This window comes from Mobula hypostoma, chromosome X2 (assembly GCF_963921235.1).
Source record: "Mobula hypostoma chromosome X2, sMobHyp1.1, whole genome shotgun sequence".
Lineage (NCBI taxonomy): Eukaryota > Metazoa > Chordata > Chondrichthyes > Myliobatiformes > Myliobatidae > Mobula > Mobula hypostoma.
In genome coordinates this window covers 35,202,021-35,221,213 of record NC_086129.1, presented here as the reverse complement: position 1 = coordinate 35,221,213, position 19,193 = coordinate 35,202,021, and the positions used below count along the sequence as shown (strand labels likewise).

The 19,193-nt window shown below is 38.1% G+C and overlaps 1 protein-coding gene across 3 annotated transcripts in view; it reads right to left on the bottom strand.

Moving 5' to 3' along the window:
• Positions 1–12,805, bottom strand: part of LOC134340910 (tubulin-specific chaperone cofactor E-like protein) — a 51,628-nt gene extending 38,823 nt beyond the window's left edge. Inside the window, exons 1-2 of one of the 3 annotated variants that reach the window (XR_010016662.1) lie at positions 11,993–12,805; positions 9,927–10,066 (exon numbers count right to left, since the gene is read on the bottom strand). Coding sequence is in view for 2 of the 3 variants with exons in the window: in XM_063038498.1 (XP_062894568.1) it covers positions 9,927–10,066; positions 11,993–12,125 (273 nt within the window). In the remaining variant the exon portion in view is untranslated. Of the gene's footprint in view, positions 1–9,888; positions 10,067–11,992 lie in introns of those variants that run through there. The other 2 variants (XM_063038498.1, XM_063038499.1) reach the window with 2 other exon arrangements.
• Between the last annotated feature and the right edge of the window lie 6,388 nt (positions 12,806–19,193).

The following is a 19,193-nucleotide window of genomic DNA, read 5'->3' as shown; positions in this document are numbered from 1 at the left end:
TAATGAGAGACCTGAAAGAGTACAACACTATGACAGTCTGATTATATTCACTCCCTTCCCCGGGTGGAAATGTCAATATGAGGTGCAAATGTTTAAAGTGAGAAGGGGAAAGTTTAAAGGAGCCTTTCACGAAGAGTAATGGGAATCTCCTACTTGAGGATCAGTTGTGTGTGATGAAACAGATATTAATTTAGACATGAACGTGTAAGAATGAAGGCATATGGATCATGTGCAGATGGGGTTATATTAATTTGGCATCAGGACGGGCACAGACATCATGGGTCGAACAGCCTATCCATGTGCCGTACTTTGTTCTATGAATCCCCAACTTCTTTTTTGAGACCAAGGCCCAGGTTTTCACTATACTATAATAAGTTGTTCTCATAACACCACAACTACTTAATTCCAATTTTATGCTTATGCCTGAAACTGTTGTGTATTCCCAGCACTTTGTTTTTATTTAAGGTTACATCCATTGTTCCAGACGCTGTCATTGCAGAGGTCAAATGCAGCATACATTCTACATTCTTCCTAAAGTCTCAGTGAAAATGTTCCAATTGACAACTCAGAATCAGAATCAGGTTTAATATCACTGACATACATCATGAAATTTGTTGTTTAATTGTCTATTCCTCTGCAGTGGGTTCTCCATATTAAACAGTAATGAAACCAGTTAGAATGCTTTTAAAGGTACATCTGTAGAAATTTACTAGAGTTTTTGGTGACATACCAAATCTCAAGCTAAAAATATAGCACACTATTGTGCCTTTTTTAGTAATTGCATCAATAGGTTGGGCCCAGGATAGATTCTCAGAGATGTTGACAACTAGTAATTTGAAACTGCTCACCCTTTCCACTGCTGATCCCCTTGATGAGGACTGGTGTGTGTTCACTCAACTTTCCCATCCAGAAGCCCACAATTAATTCCTTGGTCTTACTGACTTTGGGTGCAAGGTTGTTGTTGCAATGACGCTTAAATGACAATTGTGTACAATATTCAAGTCTCAGTGAGATGCAAGGATGTAGTCTAGTTCCCAGCAAATGGGAAACTTCTGCAAAGGGCTACTAGTTTGTCCAGTGAACACTGATTGTTGAATTCCTACAGGCAAGGGCTGAACTTGCTCACGATTGCACTTCCCCTTTTACTGAGATACTGAATGGAATCGGTGGCACGGTAGCACAATGGTTAGCACAATGCTTTACAGTGCAGGCTCCCATTACTGTCTTTGTGCGTTCTCCCTGTAACCGTGTGGTTTTCCTCCCACATTCCAAAGACAGATCAGATGGTACGTTAATTGGTCATTGTAAATTGTCTCATGATTAGTCTAGGATTAAACTGGGGGATTGCTGGGCAGCCTGGCTCGAAGGGATGGAAGGGCCTATTCCAGACTGTATCTCAATCAATCAATAAATAAATAAAAGAAAATGGAACTTCCATTTTAGTTCTGATTATTGAAATAGGATTCTCAGATTCCTTCTCATCCCAAATTGTTCTAAACATTATCAGATTTTTCTCTCCCAGGAAGTCACTTGGAGAGCGAGACATGCAACATTTAAACTTTATGGGATAAGTTATAAGGACGGCAGGGTCTTTACTTGCATTCCATTGGTTGGGAGTCAAAGCAAAACAAAGGAAGACTGGATGTCAATGCCAAGACACTGATCCAAAAACTCCAAGCTGTGTGAAGGGCTCAAAAACATCAGTAATCTAATGAAAACAACAGGAATTCTGCAGATGCTGGAAATTCAAGCAACATACATCAAAGTTGCTGGTGAACGCAGCAGGCCAGGCAGCATCTATAGGAAGAAGCGCAGTCGACGTTTCAGGCCGAGACCCTTCGTCAGGACGAAGGGTCTCGGCCTGAAACGTCGACTGCGCTTCTTCCTATAGATGCTGCCTGGCCTGCTGCGTTCACCAGCAACTTTGATGTATGTTGCAGTAATCTAATGATGACCTTTTCACCCTGTCAGGAATGGGGACATTTTCTTATGTTTGCAGTGTTCAATTCTATTCACAACTCTAATTAATGAATCAATACGTGCCTCCGTCAAGCAAGATCTGGCATAAACTGCTAACCAGCAAATAACATTCATCCCACAAGTGTCAGCAATCACCAGTCCAACAAATGAGAGAAACCATTTCCCCAGGACATTTAGCTGCATCGCCAGCAAGTTCCACAAAGGGTGCTACAGTAGCATAGCGGTTAGTACAATGCTATTACAGCGCGGGGGCGTTGAGAGTTCCGTGTTCAATTCTGTCGCCATCTGTAAGAAGCTTGTACTGTATGTCCTCCATGTGAATGCAGGGGCTTCCTCTGGGTGCTCCAGTTTCCTCCCACATTCCGAAGCTGTACAGTTAATAGGTTAATTGGTCAGTGCAAATTGTCCTGTGAGTAGGCTAAGGTTAAATAGATGGGTTGCTGGGAGGTGCGGCTTGTTGTCTCTAAATCAATAAATAATCAACAACGTCCCGAGGTGACCACTGACCGGAGACCCAAATGGACTAGTCACATGAATACTTCAACTGCACTAACAGATTAGGAACTGGGTATGCTATGACTCATCTCCCAACTCACAAGCATTTCCACTGCCTACAAAGTATCTCTGGAAAATTATGGTATACTTTTCTTTTGGTTGAAAAAGTATAGCCCAAAAAAGATAAAACAGCATTCAGGGCAAAGCTGTCTGTCTGATTAACGGGCCACCATCAATCACTGTAAATATTTACTCCTTTCATCGCCCAGATACTGCAAGGAGCAGAATTAAATGGGACAAAATACACCAGTGTCTCATCTCTCTGCCACTTCAACTGCACTCCAAAACTGGCAAGCTTTACCACCTGGGAGAGCAGATCTTTCATTATGGTTACTATTAAATTTACACATTATTCTAACTTGAAATATAATGTGTGTGTTACCTTAGAAATATATTGTCCTTTATTTAAAAATTCTGAAACACTCCACCCAATATAATTAAAAAAAAGAACCTCCCTCAGTGGTTCAAGGTATCTGCTTATCACCATCTGCTCAATGCCAATTAGGAAGGTTGATAATTAGTGTCTTACGAGTAATGAAGTGTGCAGTAAAAGAATAAAAAATGCTAACTATTTTCATGCACTATCACTATACTCATTCAATTACAAGCTCTTCTCCTTTATGCTCAGTCACTAACAGAGCATTTGCTATCAGATTTTACCTCACAGTGTCAATTTACAATTAAGAGGATTAGCAATGAGACATATATTTAAATAATACACAAAGTATTCAGAGGGCCTATGTATTTAAAAAAAGAAAATATCCAGGTCATGGGGAAAAATGGGGGAGTGGAGCAAATATGATATAGTGACAAAGGTTTAACCGGCAGAAAATCCTTGTTCTGTGTTGCATGATTATACTGTCAAGCTGCACAGTAAGAACACTTTACTTCAGCATACGTGGAGCACAGACTTTTTATTGATTCCTACCAAGTTGGTGACTAACATGGGAAGCAATTAGAAAATGTTGCTGGGCTCATTGAAACTAGCTAAGATGTTCCACAGGATATGGATAATGTGATGCTAAAAATGATGAGAGTGCTTCAGTCAAGCAGCAATGACTATGAATGACAGATGTCCATGGAGGCTTCTCAAGACCACAGATCATTATTTGGGGCATTACTTTATTATAGGGCTGAATCTTGAATTTATTATCCAGATCACTGGACATTATGGTATTTATTGAGCACAGAAAATTAAAACACATCTGAAAAATATGGTATGTTTGATTTATTTCATATTAGAGTTTCATAAACTTGTTATTCTTACACAAGGATAGCAATATAACAGGAACATTATAATTAAGTGCATGTAGAAATCTGTTCCTTCCTTCATTTCTGTTGCAAAATTTAATTTCAAATGTGAAACAATATTTTAGAGTTGGGATAGAGACAGAAAAAACTGAGTAACAATCCAAAATCAGGTCACTCACGGGAAGAAATCTAATAATGAAAGATCATTGATCAAAATGTTAACTCTTTTTCTGGAGATATTTGGTAAGTATTTCAAGAATTTTCTTTTTATTTTACATTTCCAGCATCTGCAGTTTTATTTTGCTTTGGCAGAGGACCAATTTTAGTGGATTCAAAAGAAACAGGTTGAGGCATATTGGAAGACAAAATGTACTGCATGAGGATGTAGATATTTGAAGAGGACTCAAATCAAGGACAGATTACACATATGTGGGAAAGGAAGAGCATCTAAAATTGAGATGAGTATTGAAACCAAAATAAACCAGGTTAATGATGAAAAAGTATCACAACATGGTAAAGAACCAAACCAAATACACAAAGTGCAAAGAACGTGAAAAGTACACGAGAGGGGCAACAAACACTTAGGTATCTTGTCAACCTGCAAAATAGTAAAAGTTTAAACAGAGAGGTGCATCTAGGATGCAAAAAGGAGATCTCCTTTGGAGGCAGAAGGCACAGCTAGGATATTTTAAATAAGTACATTATCTCGGCCCTAATTGAAGAAGAGGAAACTGCCAACAATTACAATGCTCAGAGTAGAAAAAAATTGACTTAATGAAAACAAGCAAAGCTATTTTAACAGTTGGTCCTTCTCAAAGTAGAAACATTACATCAGTTCTGGACTGCACACGTTGCCCAAGGGAACTAAGTGGAGATTGAAGAGGCTCTTTTGATAAGCTTCCAGATATCATTAGATATGGGAAAAGTGCAGAGATTGCCATAGGGCTACTAAAATAGAATATGCTACACAAACACAGCCAGACAACTGATCATTAAAGAAAACTTCTGAAAATCACCAAACACCAAATTAACTGTCAGTACAAATGGTTATTATTTTACAGCCAGCACAGATTTAGCAAAGAGAAATCATAACTGACCAAATCAATAAATTTATTGATGAACCAACAGAAAGGGCTGTTGACGGTAGCATAGTTGCTTCTGTACATACATACTTTCTAAATAATGACTGACAGACATCACCAAATAGCCCATGAAACTGAAGTAGGAATGACTGCATGAATGGGAAACTGGCAAGAAAGAAACATCAGAGAGATGCAGTGAATGGCTGTTTATCAGATAGGACTGCAGTATACTGCCAAATCAAAGTATGCTATTTCCAGTACTAAGGATAAGCACTTTCATTATACTGGTCCTAATTTTTTTTTTGGCTGCACATGCCACAAAACTTGGAATTATGGTAAACAACAATGAGCACAACAGTAGAATTTAAGATCATAAAGACTGACTGCTAAAATGGACAGTTACACAGTGGATTAAACTTAATGCCAAGAAGTATGAAGTCATGCATTTTTGGCAACATACATAAACTACAAACGCAATTGACAAAAGAACAAAAGGGGACATGAGGAAAACATTTTTGTGCAGCAGGCTGAATCACTACATCTAACAGGGTGAAGGACCCAGATTCAGTAGTAATTTTAAAAAGGCAGATGAGTGCATTCTTAAAAAGGAATTTTAGGGTACCGTGCATAGAAATTGAGCAATTCATTCAAAGATTTAACATGGAATTCTTTATTTTAAAATATCAACAAACAAGAGTGGTGTCAATACTGAACCAATTTGTTAACCAGTCAGCAATGGCTTCCAACTCATTTACCAAACAATCTGCCAGACAACCTTAAATATCCATGTATTTCTTCAAATAACATGTGTTACCATAAAACAGAATACAATATTAAACACATTCCTGGAATTCAGGTAGCAAACATCTACAATGGATTGCCCTTTATTAATTTCCCCACATGCTTTAAAATCCTATTTACCCTGGAGATACAAGGCTTAAAGATTTGTTTTGATAGCTGAACTCCCTCCTTTATTTTGAAAATGGGTTTTACATTGCTATTTTCCAGTCCTCTGGGACTTGGTATGATTACAGTCTGAGAAACATCCATAATAGGAACTGCTCTAGCAAGGAGCCTCATTTGCCAAGCTCAATCTCTTCAGTAAACACCTACCACAGTGAGTTTTTTTAAAAACAGAAATACTAGCAATTCATCTTGTGACTTCCAGGAACATAGCTGTAATACAACAGTTAAATATTTCAGGAATTTCACATTGGATACTTTTCACAAGCTTGTATTCTTCATTTATAAATTCCCTTGTTAATCTGAACTTCTAATTTCTAGTCCATTCAATGCTAGACATTTTGATCCAAAGGTTATGAGAATTGAATTCCAGAAATGAGATGAGAAAACATGCCTTGACAGAAATCAAATGGAAAATTCTACAAAGGCTGCAGTCATTCCTAGCCCAAACAAAGACAGAAGGCTTTTTGGGCCCTTCAGCCATTGACGGCTGCAGAATAATCAGTGTATCATTGCTGGAGTTTCTCAGCACACTATACTAATCCCATCTTCAGATGCTTTATTGGGCGAAATATTCCAGTCAGCAGTAATTTTCCAGCAAGTACTTCACAAACCTCAGTGGCAAAACTATATATCCAAATGATACCTTCTGCAAAGTAAAACTATTATCTGGGAGTCAACGGATAGAGTGGGTAGGATAAGTCTTTTCTAGAAGAAGAAGAAGAAAACCCTTAACTCCAAGTGGAGTCATTGGGACACCGTCATGACAGCGTTGTCTTTTTTTTTAGCAGGCTTTATTTTTATGAGGCCGAGTTGCTAGCTCGACGCCCAACCCAGCACGGATGGAAAGCGTGCAAGGGAGCCAGCTGGATTCGAACTCGGGAGCCTTCGCTCCGAAGTCCGGCGCTGATGCCACTACGCCACCAGCCGGCAAGTCTTTTATAGAAACTCTGAAAAAATTTGACAGTTGGTGAAGCTCAGTGGTTGTAAAAGGTATTTGAAAGATAATAAATGGAAAATTTAAATAAAAGAAACAGTAAATTAACTAAGAGTTACTTTGGTCCCATGCCATTATTTCTCTTGTTGAAATGAATGGATGTGTTTTTTTGGAGCATGTCCAAACTAGCACAGGTTGCTCAGATGTAATTGCTGGGAATCTGCCAGAAATTCCAGCCTTCATGATCGTCTGTGGTCCAATAGTGAAATGCAGCTATAGAATCACCATTACCCGTTAACTCACGTACTGTACATCAGTGTAGAAGTCTCAAACTCGCTGTGACTTACAAAGGGAAAAGGCAGCAGTTCTACTTGGAACTGATAATATTTTTCCACAAAGCTCAAGCCATTTATTTGCTTCCTCCAATCAATAACCAGAAGTGGCAGGGCCAACACTGCATTCACAGCTTCTCAAATATTTCCACAAGACACCTAGATCTGGGATGGATTGATGTGGCAAATAACATCTACAATGTCTTTAACCATTTTCCCCTGATGTTCAATAACATTACCAGTACAGGTTATTGACAATCAAATTGCTGATTGAAGGTGAGTGGTACTTGGGGGGGCGGGGGGCAAGAGGAATTAACTGTTGATAGAAAGTTAACTTGACCATTCTGGCAGTAATAGTGATACTTACACTGACATCCAGGTTTTGAAGCAAAGTTACTGCATCGTGTATGGCTATATGTCAGCTGTGTGCCCTGGAAAACATTGGATGGGGCTATACTTAACGATACATTTATAGTTGACTTCTGCTGTTGCACTTCCCTATATACGTTTGCCCTATAACCCAAAGAGTTTCTATCACCTTCAAGGCACAAATCAGGAAACCGAAAGAATATTCTACATTTGTCTCAACACCATCCAGGAACAAAGTAGCTTGCAGATGCATGCACAATTCACCATGCTAAATATTCACTTCCTCCACAATATGCACACTGTGACGTCTGTAAAATGGACCAGGGCAAATAAGGGTCAACAATAGATGCTCCCTTTTGCTACCACCATCCTGAATCCCATAATGAACAATAGAAAGATACTCAACATCAACTCACAATCATGGCAGCTATTCCCTGACCAGAATATCTTTCTTCTCAACTGATCAGTATGCATTGCTAATCTGATGCCTACTCCTAAAAGTAGCAGGGATACACCTTTAATTTTCAGATACAAGTTTTGAAGAGGCTTGAAAACCTCATCTGCAATTTTACATTTTTTTTTAGTTTAATATTATAACATTTGTACAAATTGAGGAAAATAACCGAAACTTTTCTGCACTCTTCATGTCATGTAAAAAAAATCTTATAAGAAACATGCTTGGTGCCTAAACATTTCAGTTGTTAGTTCTCTGTACTTGCAGTAGAGGCTGAATACTTTTCAAATTTTTTTTTGCATGTGTTGGCCAATTGTATTGAATATTTCCCATGTAAGCTATATTTCCATTGGTTACTGAGTGACTAAGAAACCAGCTGCCAGGAGAATGAAGAATTGATACAATGAAAACTTAACATTCAATACAACACATTGGCAAGCCCAATTATTTTGGTTTTGCTCTTACCTTATATATTGCTCTCCATTAGCTATTATTTTTAAAGGTTGCTTTGAAGAGGTAACAGAGACTTCACTTATGAGCTTTTTGATGTTTGAACAAGTTTACACTTTATGTAGTTAAGTCACATAAAACTCAGTCCCTGAGACCATTTCTAATCAGATGGTTAACTGGCCTGAAATACAGCACTGAAAGAATTACTAAAACTCGCTTCACAACCCGTACCTGAAGAGAAAAATCTCAAAGCACATACTTCCATCTGACAGTGATCTCTGCTCGAAAGGATTAGTGACAAAACTTTGTCTTCATCAGAAGACAAAACTAAGATTATTTGTGATGCAGCCATACAGTCAAATTGTTGGACAACATTTACTGAGAGAAGTACGAGAAGAAAAGTTAACTTGCTGATTTTCTCCTGAAATGCCGACTGATCTTGATCAACTTTCCATAATACAGTGGATTCCAGTTAATTGGGCCATTGGTTAATCGGGGCAGCCACTTATCTGGGACAACTCTTAAAGAACAAAACCAAACTGTGAAACTAACTGGGATTCCCTTCATTTATTTGGGACACTATGCTGCTTAAATGGGACAGGAGGCTGTTGCCGAACAGATTCTAACTAGTGTCAGTTGTGTACACTTGTGTGGCCATTAGACACTACACTGAGCTTAGAGCGAACAGTTTTTAAAAAAAATGTCAGTTTGTGTGTGTGTGTTAAAAAAAAACAGTAATTTTTGTCACTGATAGTTGGCAAGAAATAAGCAGTAGGAGAATTCGGAATGTTTTGCTCACTGCAGTTTCAAGCATTCAGGCTTGGAGATGCCACAAACGGCTGGGAGTGAAAATGAAATGATTTCACTACTTCAACAAGTTAGAAACTAGGAAGAATATGAAGATATCAACAATCATTTTGAATATTACAATGGAGGTGAAGATATGGAGGATGCAATTGTTGAAAGCACTGTACGAAGGCAGTCCATTATCTGCACCAGGTGTCCATGCTGATTTTGTTCATTTATAGACAACCAAAAGAACATAGCAGCGTACACTGGATGAATTCCTCAATCAACAACTACTAGGAACTAATACACAGTTTATAGTACTGTAGTAGTACTGGTAATGTTCTAACTTATTTTGTATTTTATTTAAATACATAATTTGTTACTCAGTTAAACAGCAGTTTATCTTTTTTATTCCATTTTAATTATTTCCATGAAACTCTGGCTAACTGGGCTAAAATGGTCTCAATATGTTCCAATTAACTAGAATTAACTGTATTCTGTTTTGTACAATAACCACTTCCTTGGAATTACATATCATCAAGTCAATGACTGTAAGAGGAAAAAAGCAGGGAAAACTGATACAGAAGATAATTATTTATGTAATAAATGAAATGGAGGAAAAACGAATCAATTTCAGAAATAAAGCTTTTTAGTGTTCTTATACCTCGTTAGTGAAATGGTGTTAAAATGACACAGCAGCACTTAGAATTGGAGTGTAGAACCTACCATCTGTACTTTGCAACTCTTGGTCATAACCTATTTACCTCGTACCAGTCTTGTAGATTATTATCGGACAAGTCGAGTTCAGAAACGTGCGAGCAGAAGGCAGCAATGTCACTCTCCTCTCCGGCTCTGTTAATTCCGCAACCATCCAGCACGAGGACAGCAGGAAGGTTTAGACGAGCTAAAGAAAACATATATTTAGCTTAATTCTGAAGAAAGGTGAATGTAGGCAACCAGCTGTAACCGATATTTATTTTGTATTTCTGTTTGCAAAATTTTCCCCATACAGGCAATCAATGAGAATGAAGACATTGCTCTATTGATAATCAACTTATGGCTTTTCAGATACCCAAGTCTGTGTGAAAGGAAATAATTCCTTAGTTCAAAACCACAATACATTCAGGGAACCCAAGTATAGAAGGATCAATATGCTTGCAAGCAAGAATCCAGACAGATTTATGTTAACTTCATTGATTTTGAATATTAAAATGCTGAATTTGCTATATGATGGTCAGTTAAAGTAATCTCTGATGACAAGCTTACTAATTATATGTACTTAGTGGCTACTTTATTAAGTATGTCCTGTACCTAATGAAGTGGCCACTGAGTGCATCTGGAGGTCTTCTGCTGCTGTATGTAGCCCATCCACTTCAAGATTCGACGTGCTGTGTGTTCAGATGCTTGTCTGCACACCACTATTGTTATGTGTGGTTATTTGGGTTACTGTTTTCTTCCTGTAAGCATGAACCAGTCTGGCCATTTTCCTCTGACCTCTCTCATTAACAAGGCATTTCACCCACAGAACCAAACTCACTGGATGTTTCTTGGTGTTACTCCATTCTCTGTAAACTCTAGAGACTGTTGTGTGTGAAAATCCCAGGAGATCAGCAGTTTGAGTGACTCAACCCCACCCCACCCATATGTCACCAACAATCATTCCACGATCAAAGTCACTCAGGTAACATTTCTTCCCCATTCTGATGTTTTGTCTGAACAACAACAAAACCTCATGACCATATCTGCATAATTTTATGCACTCAGCAAGACACACAAAGTGCTGCAGGAGCTCAGCGGGTCAGGCAGCATCTATAGATGGGAATAAACAGTTGACGTTTCAGGCCGAGATCCTTCATACTACCTGACCTGCTGAACTCCTCCAGCACATTGTGAGTATTGCTCTAGACATCCAGCATCTGCAGTACCTCTTGTGTCTTTTATGGATTGAGTTGCTGTTGCATGACTGATTTATTAGATATTTGCATTAACAAGCAAATGTACCCAATAAAGTGGCCAGAGTGTATATCAACCAAACCACACGTATGAATTAAAACTCTCCTAGGCTATACCATGTAGACTTGGACTACCATGAAGTTCAGAATCTGACATTCAAGCCACTGAGGAATCACCATCATTGGCAATGTTTCATCAGCATAATTCTCTAACCAACAGGTACTGAACATGGACATTAAACCAGTGTTAAGGTTGGCAAGTCAAAAACACAAAAGATTCTGAAGATGCTGGAAATCTAGAGCAACACCAGAGGAATTCAGCAGGTCATGCAGCAGTTATGGAGGGGAAATAAACAGTTGATGTTTCAGGCTGAGGTCTTGGCAATGTTTATTTTTCTCTATAGATGCTGCCTGATCTGCTGAGTTCCTCCAGCATTTTGTGTGTGTTATTAAGGTTGGTGAGCTTTTATTTAACAAATACCAAAAACAATTAGAAGTGTGCTTAACATAATTTGTATTTTTATAACTAAAAATTAAAGATGGCCATTACAGGGCCTTTCCCACAGTATCATACCTGCAAGGGTTGATTTTTTTTTATACAAGCTGAATCAAGATTCAACCTTGATGATCCACTCAATTATTAGAAAAATAATATTTTAAAAAATGGCAAGTTTGTGCTCTGAAGTTTATCAGAGCCTTGATGCACGTATGATTAACAGTTTGAAAGTCTGGGACACATTAAAAATGTGAACAATCTCATGGTTTACAATTCACCAATTACTACTTAATTGCAGGATCTCAGAAGTTGTAAATGGATCATACTCAGTATGAAAACAAGCATAAGCCGAATTTTGGGGCAAATGTAAAGGCTCACTCACCTTTCACAGGTGAACCCTCGGGCCCAACAGAGACGTGGATGCCAATACCCATTCCTCGTCGATATGGGAAGTTTTCTGGGCTATACTTCTCACAAATAACCTCAACAAAGCTACGCCCGTGTGTGTCACTCATCTTCCAATTATTGAGAGCAGTCTGCAGACTGTGGAGCCAAAAATGCCTCTTGGTTACAATACTTTTGGCTAAATTGTTAGGTGGAATAGAAGCAAAGTATTAAAATAAGACCAATTTGTGCTTAATCTACTTTCGCACTTGAATCGTGCACATAAAACACTGATGACAACCATAGAAATTAGACAATTTATTGAGGTTGATAGAGATTATGAAAGATTGTCTAACTGAAGCTTAGAATAGGTCCTAAACCTCACTGCCGAATGAATTTTCCCTTCTGTAACCTGCAGGATATTCTTGGGTGTAAATGAATATTGGAATTTAACTTCATTAAGTGAACAGAAATAATTTATTAGCATCAATTAATTATTTCACTCAGTCTAAAGAAAGTAAAAAAAATAATTCCAGTTAGCTCAGTCATTCGTATTTCTAACATTTTGAACAACAATACTTCTTTATCATGCTTTTCATATTTGCACGACACTTTTCTATTACAGGATTTTTTTCACTTATTCAGCATGCTATAAAATCTCTTGCAAAAGAAAGCTTGCATGCTGATAAATCCTGCAGCATAAAAGCTTTGAGAGCCACATGACCAGAAGTGGTGAATGTACTTGGACCCTGAGAGTGGAAGTCACACAGAGTAAAATGAACCGAGCAACCCAACATCAATGACAAAATACATACAACCACACAAACCTAGACCTTTAACATTGGGGGGGGGGGGGGGAGACATCTTATTGGCCAAACTAACAGATTACAAGATATTTAATTATGATTTTAAAAAAGTCAAAACCTAAAGATACAGAATTCTACAAATACAGATCATTAACCATTGATAAGAGTTTGTCTCACTCCCATCAGGGAAGAGACTGCACAACACCCACACCAAGATCACCAGACTCAAAAGCAGTTACTTCCCCAGAGTTGTCAAACGGATCTACGCCTCCACCCATTAACCTACCCCACCTCTACTTTATCATTTCCTGTAAGAATCATCTTGTGTACAGATAATCCTGCACCCTAGTGTCACTTGATGTACATATAATCAGTATAAATCTCATGTTCTTTATGCTGCATCGGATCTCCTTTACACTTGTGTACCTATGAATGTTAAGAAACAATCTTGAATCTTGAACATCGAATACACCTTTAATTTATAGGAAAGATTTTTCACTTACAAAATGTAGAACAATTTTCCTTCTGTGGGAATAAGGAGGTACTGACATTTTTCCCACAAAAAGTTGAAGATTAAGAACTTGCAGTTACATAGTACCTATTAGATGGTCTTCAAGACGTGTGAAACAATTCTGGAATTCATTGGTGGGCTAAGGTGAACAGTTCTTTTAACAATTAAGGCCTCTGGTTCCATTTATTTGCCAGATTATCAAGTAAATATTGAACAAATGCAACATTTAGAATTTTTTTTGAATTCCATAAACCAATTAAATTGAATCTGACATTTTTCTGTGGGTTAAAAATAATAACTTAAAGATTCAATAAATCCATCTTTACACATAAATCATCATACAAGGTAGGCATACACACTCCTGTGACATTATAAGGAAAATATGGTTAATAACTACACTCATCCGCTATGTATAATGTGTATCATGAAATGTATGTACAGGGCTATTTGATTTTCCCAAATTACTTGTTTTCAAATCTTCAGAAAATGCTCAGAATATATTTGAAATATTGGGTGGGATAACTGTTACGTTTTATAACTCCAAAACACAAAATCTAATTGAAGGCGAAAGAGGGGGGCCCAAGAGATGTGAATCTTAATTTATTCTTTACTTTAAGCAAGGCATACACATATCACGTGGTAGTGCTGTGGCATATGCAATTCACTTATTTTTACATATAACCTGTAATGAATTATTTAAACAAACAAGAATACTTAACCAAACAATATTTACTTTTACTCTAATGTCTCTAAAACATTAAATACACAACACTCCTTCCTGCTTAGCTATAAACTCCAACTCAATGTTGAATGAATCTCAAGTGTATAGACAGTATACTATATAATACAACTGCTATGTACAGACATCCACAGCATAGTAAATGTTTTAATTGTCCCCTTCAGGTCTAAAGATTTCATCCCTGTGGAGGATTTCTTATTCTTGTGGGATAATGTCTTTCTTGACAAGAAAGGGGGGAGGGGTCACACTGCTTGGCAGGAGAGACTTGTGGCTGTGGCTCTGGGGCCTCTTCCATGGTGGTTGTATAAGTTGACTCTATGACTGCAGGAACCTGTTCTGACAGCTCTGTAAAACTTTCTTGTCCTTTTTCATCTTTTTAGGATGTGCATCTTGATCTTGGGTATTTAGTTCACTGAAATATTCTCTTATTCATCCTTCCTGTTGCTCCCTTTACGATCTGATCTCTCCTCTTGACTTCCTCATCCACATCATCTAACAACTCCACTGTTTTTGTATCTCAATTGACTCCTTTCTTTTTGGGTTTCCATTCATCCAGCTGGAGTGTGGTCTTTGCATCTACTTTTACAAGCAGCTTTTGCCTCCCACTTGAAGCTCATGCAATAACCTAATGCATGCAGAGTAGATTCTGGCTCTTTAGATTCACAAAAGCCGAATGCTTGCAACTTTCCTGAAGCTCCCTGAACTCTCTTCCAGCTTAAAAACAAGCCACATTTTGCAAGTAACTGCCTGATTAACATATCAGACGCTTTCTCGGAGATTTTGCCTGCAAAAGCTCTTGTAGTCAGACCAGTGCTTTCGTCACGTTCATGATTCCTCTGAGCAGCATGGTCCTTCCTTGGTCCAATATGTTTTCCAACCAGAGGCACTGAGATTGGCACCAACACCCGTTTGTCCTCTGTTGTGCCACAATTCACGGTGTTCAGCATGGAGACAGTTGTGTCGTCATGCAGTATCTTTGTTAATTTGCTTTCAGATGGCTTCACAGTAGGAGATGCGGTATGCAAATTCTGGATGGATCTCCAACCAAGTTGTAGTTGTTTCAGCTAATCATGTCTTCACAATGCTGGCCCTCCTGTTTTTACCACATACAAACTCAATGTGGCTTGTTAGTTATTGTATTTCACGGTTATGAATGTCATTCCCACAGGAGTTATCTTCTCTCCAGTATAAGTTCTTAGTTGAATATCTGCAGGCTTCAGTTTAGCATCTTTGTAATGCCGTTCAAACTAACTTTGTGGAATGACTAACAGCTAAGCCAATGTCCAATTCCATTTTAATTAATTTGTTGTTCACTTCCAGTGTAAGCCATATTGCTTGCCTATTGTTAGTTGTCACATTGTAAATCTCAAAACTACCCAGCCCTCTCTTCATTATCAGATTTTTCATCAACAGCATGCACATTAGTGCTCTTTCTGAAATAGTAACTTAACTTTTTAATATTTTTCTTTACCCTGTACAGTCCATTTATTTTTGTCTGTCTGACATGCTCTTTGTATGTGTTTTGCATTTTCTGCAAGTTTTGCTTTTAAACTTGCATTGGTCTCATGAGCCCCTGACATAACAGTAACACATTTTGTTTAGCCAGGCCAGTTTCTGCTTAGACGTTACAATATCATTCACGCTAATTTTCATTCCTGACTGCAACTCAATTGCGCCTGTCTGCCGTTTCCATTGATACAGCTATTTCAAATGTTCTTTTACATCTAAGTTGTGTTTTAGTTAGGAGCCATTTCTGAAAGTTTTCTTGAAAGATTCTACAAACTAAATAATCTCTCAGTGCATTATTAGGCCCATTATCAAACTGACAATGCTCAGTCTTTTCAATTCAGCCACGTATGCTGAAATGGATTCCTCTTGCTTTTGATTCTGCTTATGAAACCTAAAGTGTTCTGCAATAAACAATGGTCCCGGTTCTAAACATTCCTGCATTACTTTCATGACCCCAGCATAGCTCATTTCAGCTGGTTTGATTGGAGTGGTTAAACTTCAAAGCAAACTGTCTGCCTTTAAATCCAAATAACTCAGTAAAATTGGTATTCACTTCTCATTGGCTATTTCATTTGCTTCAAAATATACCTGCTTAATCTGTTCAGTATACAAAATCCACTTATCTGTCATGTAATTAAATGTATTAACCTTTCCGATATAACTAGCTATTTCTGCATTTTTATGAACCCGTGAACTCAACCCGATTTTGCCTTTTTAAAAAACTCGAACGTCTTTCCTTTTGCAGAGAAAAGGTGCTGCTCTGAAGAAAAAAAAGTGCTGTGCTTTTCTTTTAAATCAACCTCTCCTTGCTGCACTTTAAAAAAAACTTCTATGTCTTCCTGCACTTCAAGAGGTAGGTACTTGCCTCTGGTTCGCTTTTAAAATATCTCATGACCACTGTTATGTTTTGTAACTCCAAACCATAAAAAGCAATTGAAAGCAAAAGACAGGAGCCCAAGAGATAAGAGTCTTAGTTTGTTCTTTACTTCATGTGATAGTGCCATAACATATGCAATTCATGTATTTTTGCATATAACCCATAATGAATTATTTAAATGAACAAGAAAGCTTAATCAAACAATACTTACAATATTACTCAAATATTACTGAAATATTAAATACACAATAATTATATAGCAGAAGTAGTATTAAGGAGGATGACATTTAAAAGTGGATAAAGCACTAGCCCTAAATATAACATATAGCAGGATGTTTAAAAAAATACACAGGAAGAAATTATAGAGCTTCTGGTTCTATAATTTTTCTACTATCCCTGACTACAGCAGGCTTGAAGCACTTTGAATATTGCAACATTCAAACAAAAGGGAAAGGGATAACTGAATAATTATAGTCCAATTAAAATTTAGTGGAATTTTTTTTTGAAATTAATGTTGAGGGAACTATAAACCTTCATTTCAATAGGCATAGATTAATCAAAAATAGCCAATGATATTATTTGCTACATCACATGTTAGCATAGTAAGTAGTACAGCTGAAGGTGTGACTAAAGAGCTGGTGTAGAGGGTGGGCTTCAGACAAGTGGATCAGTGGACTCTCTTCCAAGTACAGGTTGCATCTAAACTGGAGGTTCATTTATATCCTTGCAGGAAGGTTTTCTTGGGAGGGCTTAAATTAGTGCGACAGGGGATTGTAAATTAGAGCAGCAGGTGGAGAGATTTAGGAGAACATAGAACATTACAGCACAGTACTGGTCCCTCAGCCTATGATGAGGTGCTGACCTTTTAATCTACACTAAGATCAATCTAACCCTTCCCTCCTACATTGCCCTCCATTTCACTATCATCCATGTGCCTACCTAAGAGTTTCTTAAATGTCTGTAATGTCTCTACCATCACTCTGGCAAGGCATTCTACACACTCACCACTCTAAAAAATGTACCTGACATATCCCATATACTTTCCTCCAATCACCTTAAAATTACGTCCCCTCGAGAAGGTCAAGGAAGTGCATAACAGGAACAATCAGGCAGGGCCAAGTTAACGAGCACAATGGGACTGACAAGCAGAATTGGATATTTTAATGAAAGTAGCACAACATGTTAGGCAGATGTCCTTAAAGCCTGGGTTAATACATGGAACTAAGATATTGGAGGCATCATAGAAACTGGGTTTAGAGAAGGGCAGTACTGGCAGCTCATTGTCTCAGGGATTAAAAGTTTCAGACTTGATAGAGAAATATGAAAGTTTGGAGGGGGTGTGCATTACCAAATCAGGGACAATGTCACAGCTGAACGAGAGAGGACATCTTGGATGGTTCATCCACTGAGGCCATATGGGTAGAGGTCCAAGAGTAAGAATAATGCAATCACTACACTGCAGCTATTCTTTCGGCCACATTAGCTTATTTTAGCTTCCCTAATATTCACTGGAACTCTTAGTGCTAGGGCTCAGATGGAGCAGAATTGGTAGACTCATCCAGAGGGTTTCTTGAGACAATTTACAAGACAGTGGGTAATAACCCTGGCGAGGTTTTGAAGTACTTGACATTTCAGTGGAGGTGCATTTTTGGACCAGTGACCATAATTCTGCAGGTTTTAAGGTAATTATTAATCAGGATAAGAATAGAAACATAGAAAATAGGTGCAGGAGTAGGCCATTCGGCCCTTCGAACCTGCACCGCCATTCAGTATGATCATGGCTGATCATCCAACTCAGAACCCTGTACCTGCCTTCTCTCCATACCCCCTGATCCCTTTAGCCACAAGGGCCATATCTAACTCCCTCTTAAATATAGCCAATGAACTGGCCTCAACTGTTTCCTGTAGCAGAGAATTCCACAGATTCACCACTCTGTGTGAAGAAGTTTTTCCTCATCTCGGTCCTAAAAGGCTTCCCCTTTATCCTCAAACTGTGACCCCTCGTTCTGGACTTTTACCCAATATTTGGGTAAAAGTGCTAAATTATGGGTAGCTTTGACTACCCATTTAGAGCCTTCCATTCCACTGCAGTGCAGTTTCCATACCATTCAGTGATGAAGCTTGTTAGGATGCTCGTTACTGTGCATCTGTAGAAGGACGCAAGTGTAGATGTGCACAGTCCAGCTCTCTTCAGCCTCCTCATAGAGGCATGGTGAGCTTTCTTGATTGTGTAGAGTGTGTTCTGGTCTGTGTTCATGTCATCTTAAAAGCTTCTTCTCCAGGTAGTTAGCCTAATCAACCAGTTCCCGCCCTCCCCCCCCCATCTATTACCCCTGTCACTGCACTGTAAACACTTTACAACACTGTTTACATTGTAAATACATGCTGATATTTATGCCCATTTTATTTCTTACTTTATTTTTTTAATATAATTTTTTTATTCTTTATAATTGTTGAAAATTATTTTTTGCTGCATATCATGCCTTGACCTACACTCTGCAGCAAATTCCTAATACAATAGATTCCAGTTAATTGGGCCAGTTAATCGAGACAGGCACTTATTTGGGACAATTCTTAAAGAACAAAAATTAATCAAGAAAATAGCTGGGATTCCCTTTGTTTATTTGGAATACTATGCTGCTTAATTGAAGCAGGAGACTGTTGTCGAACAGTTTCTCACTGTAAGTTGCATGCACTTGCATAGCTGTTAGATACAACACTGTGCCTTGAGCAAACAGTTTTTAAATAGCAAACAAG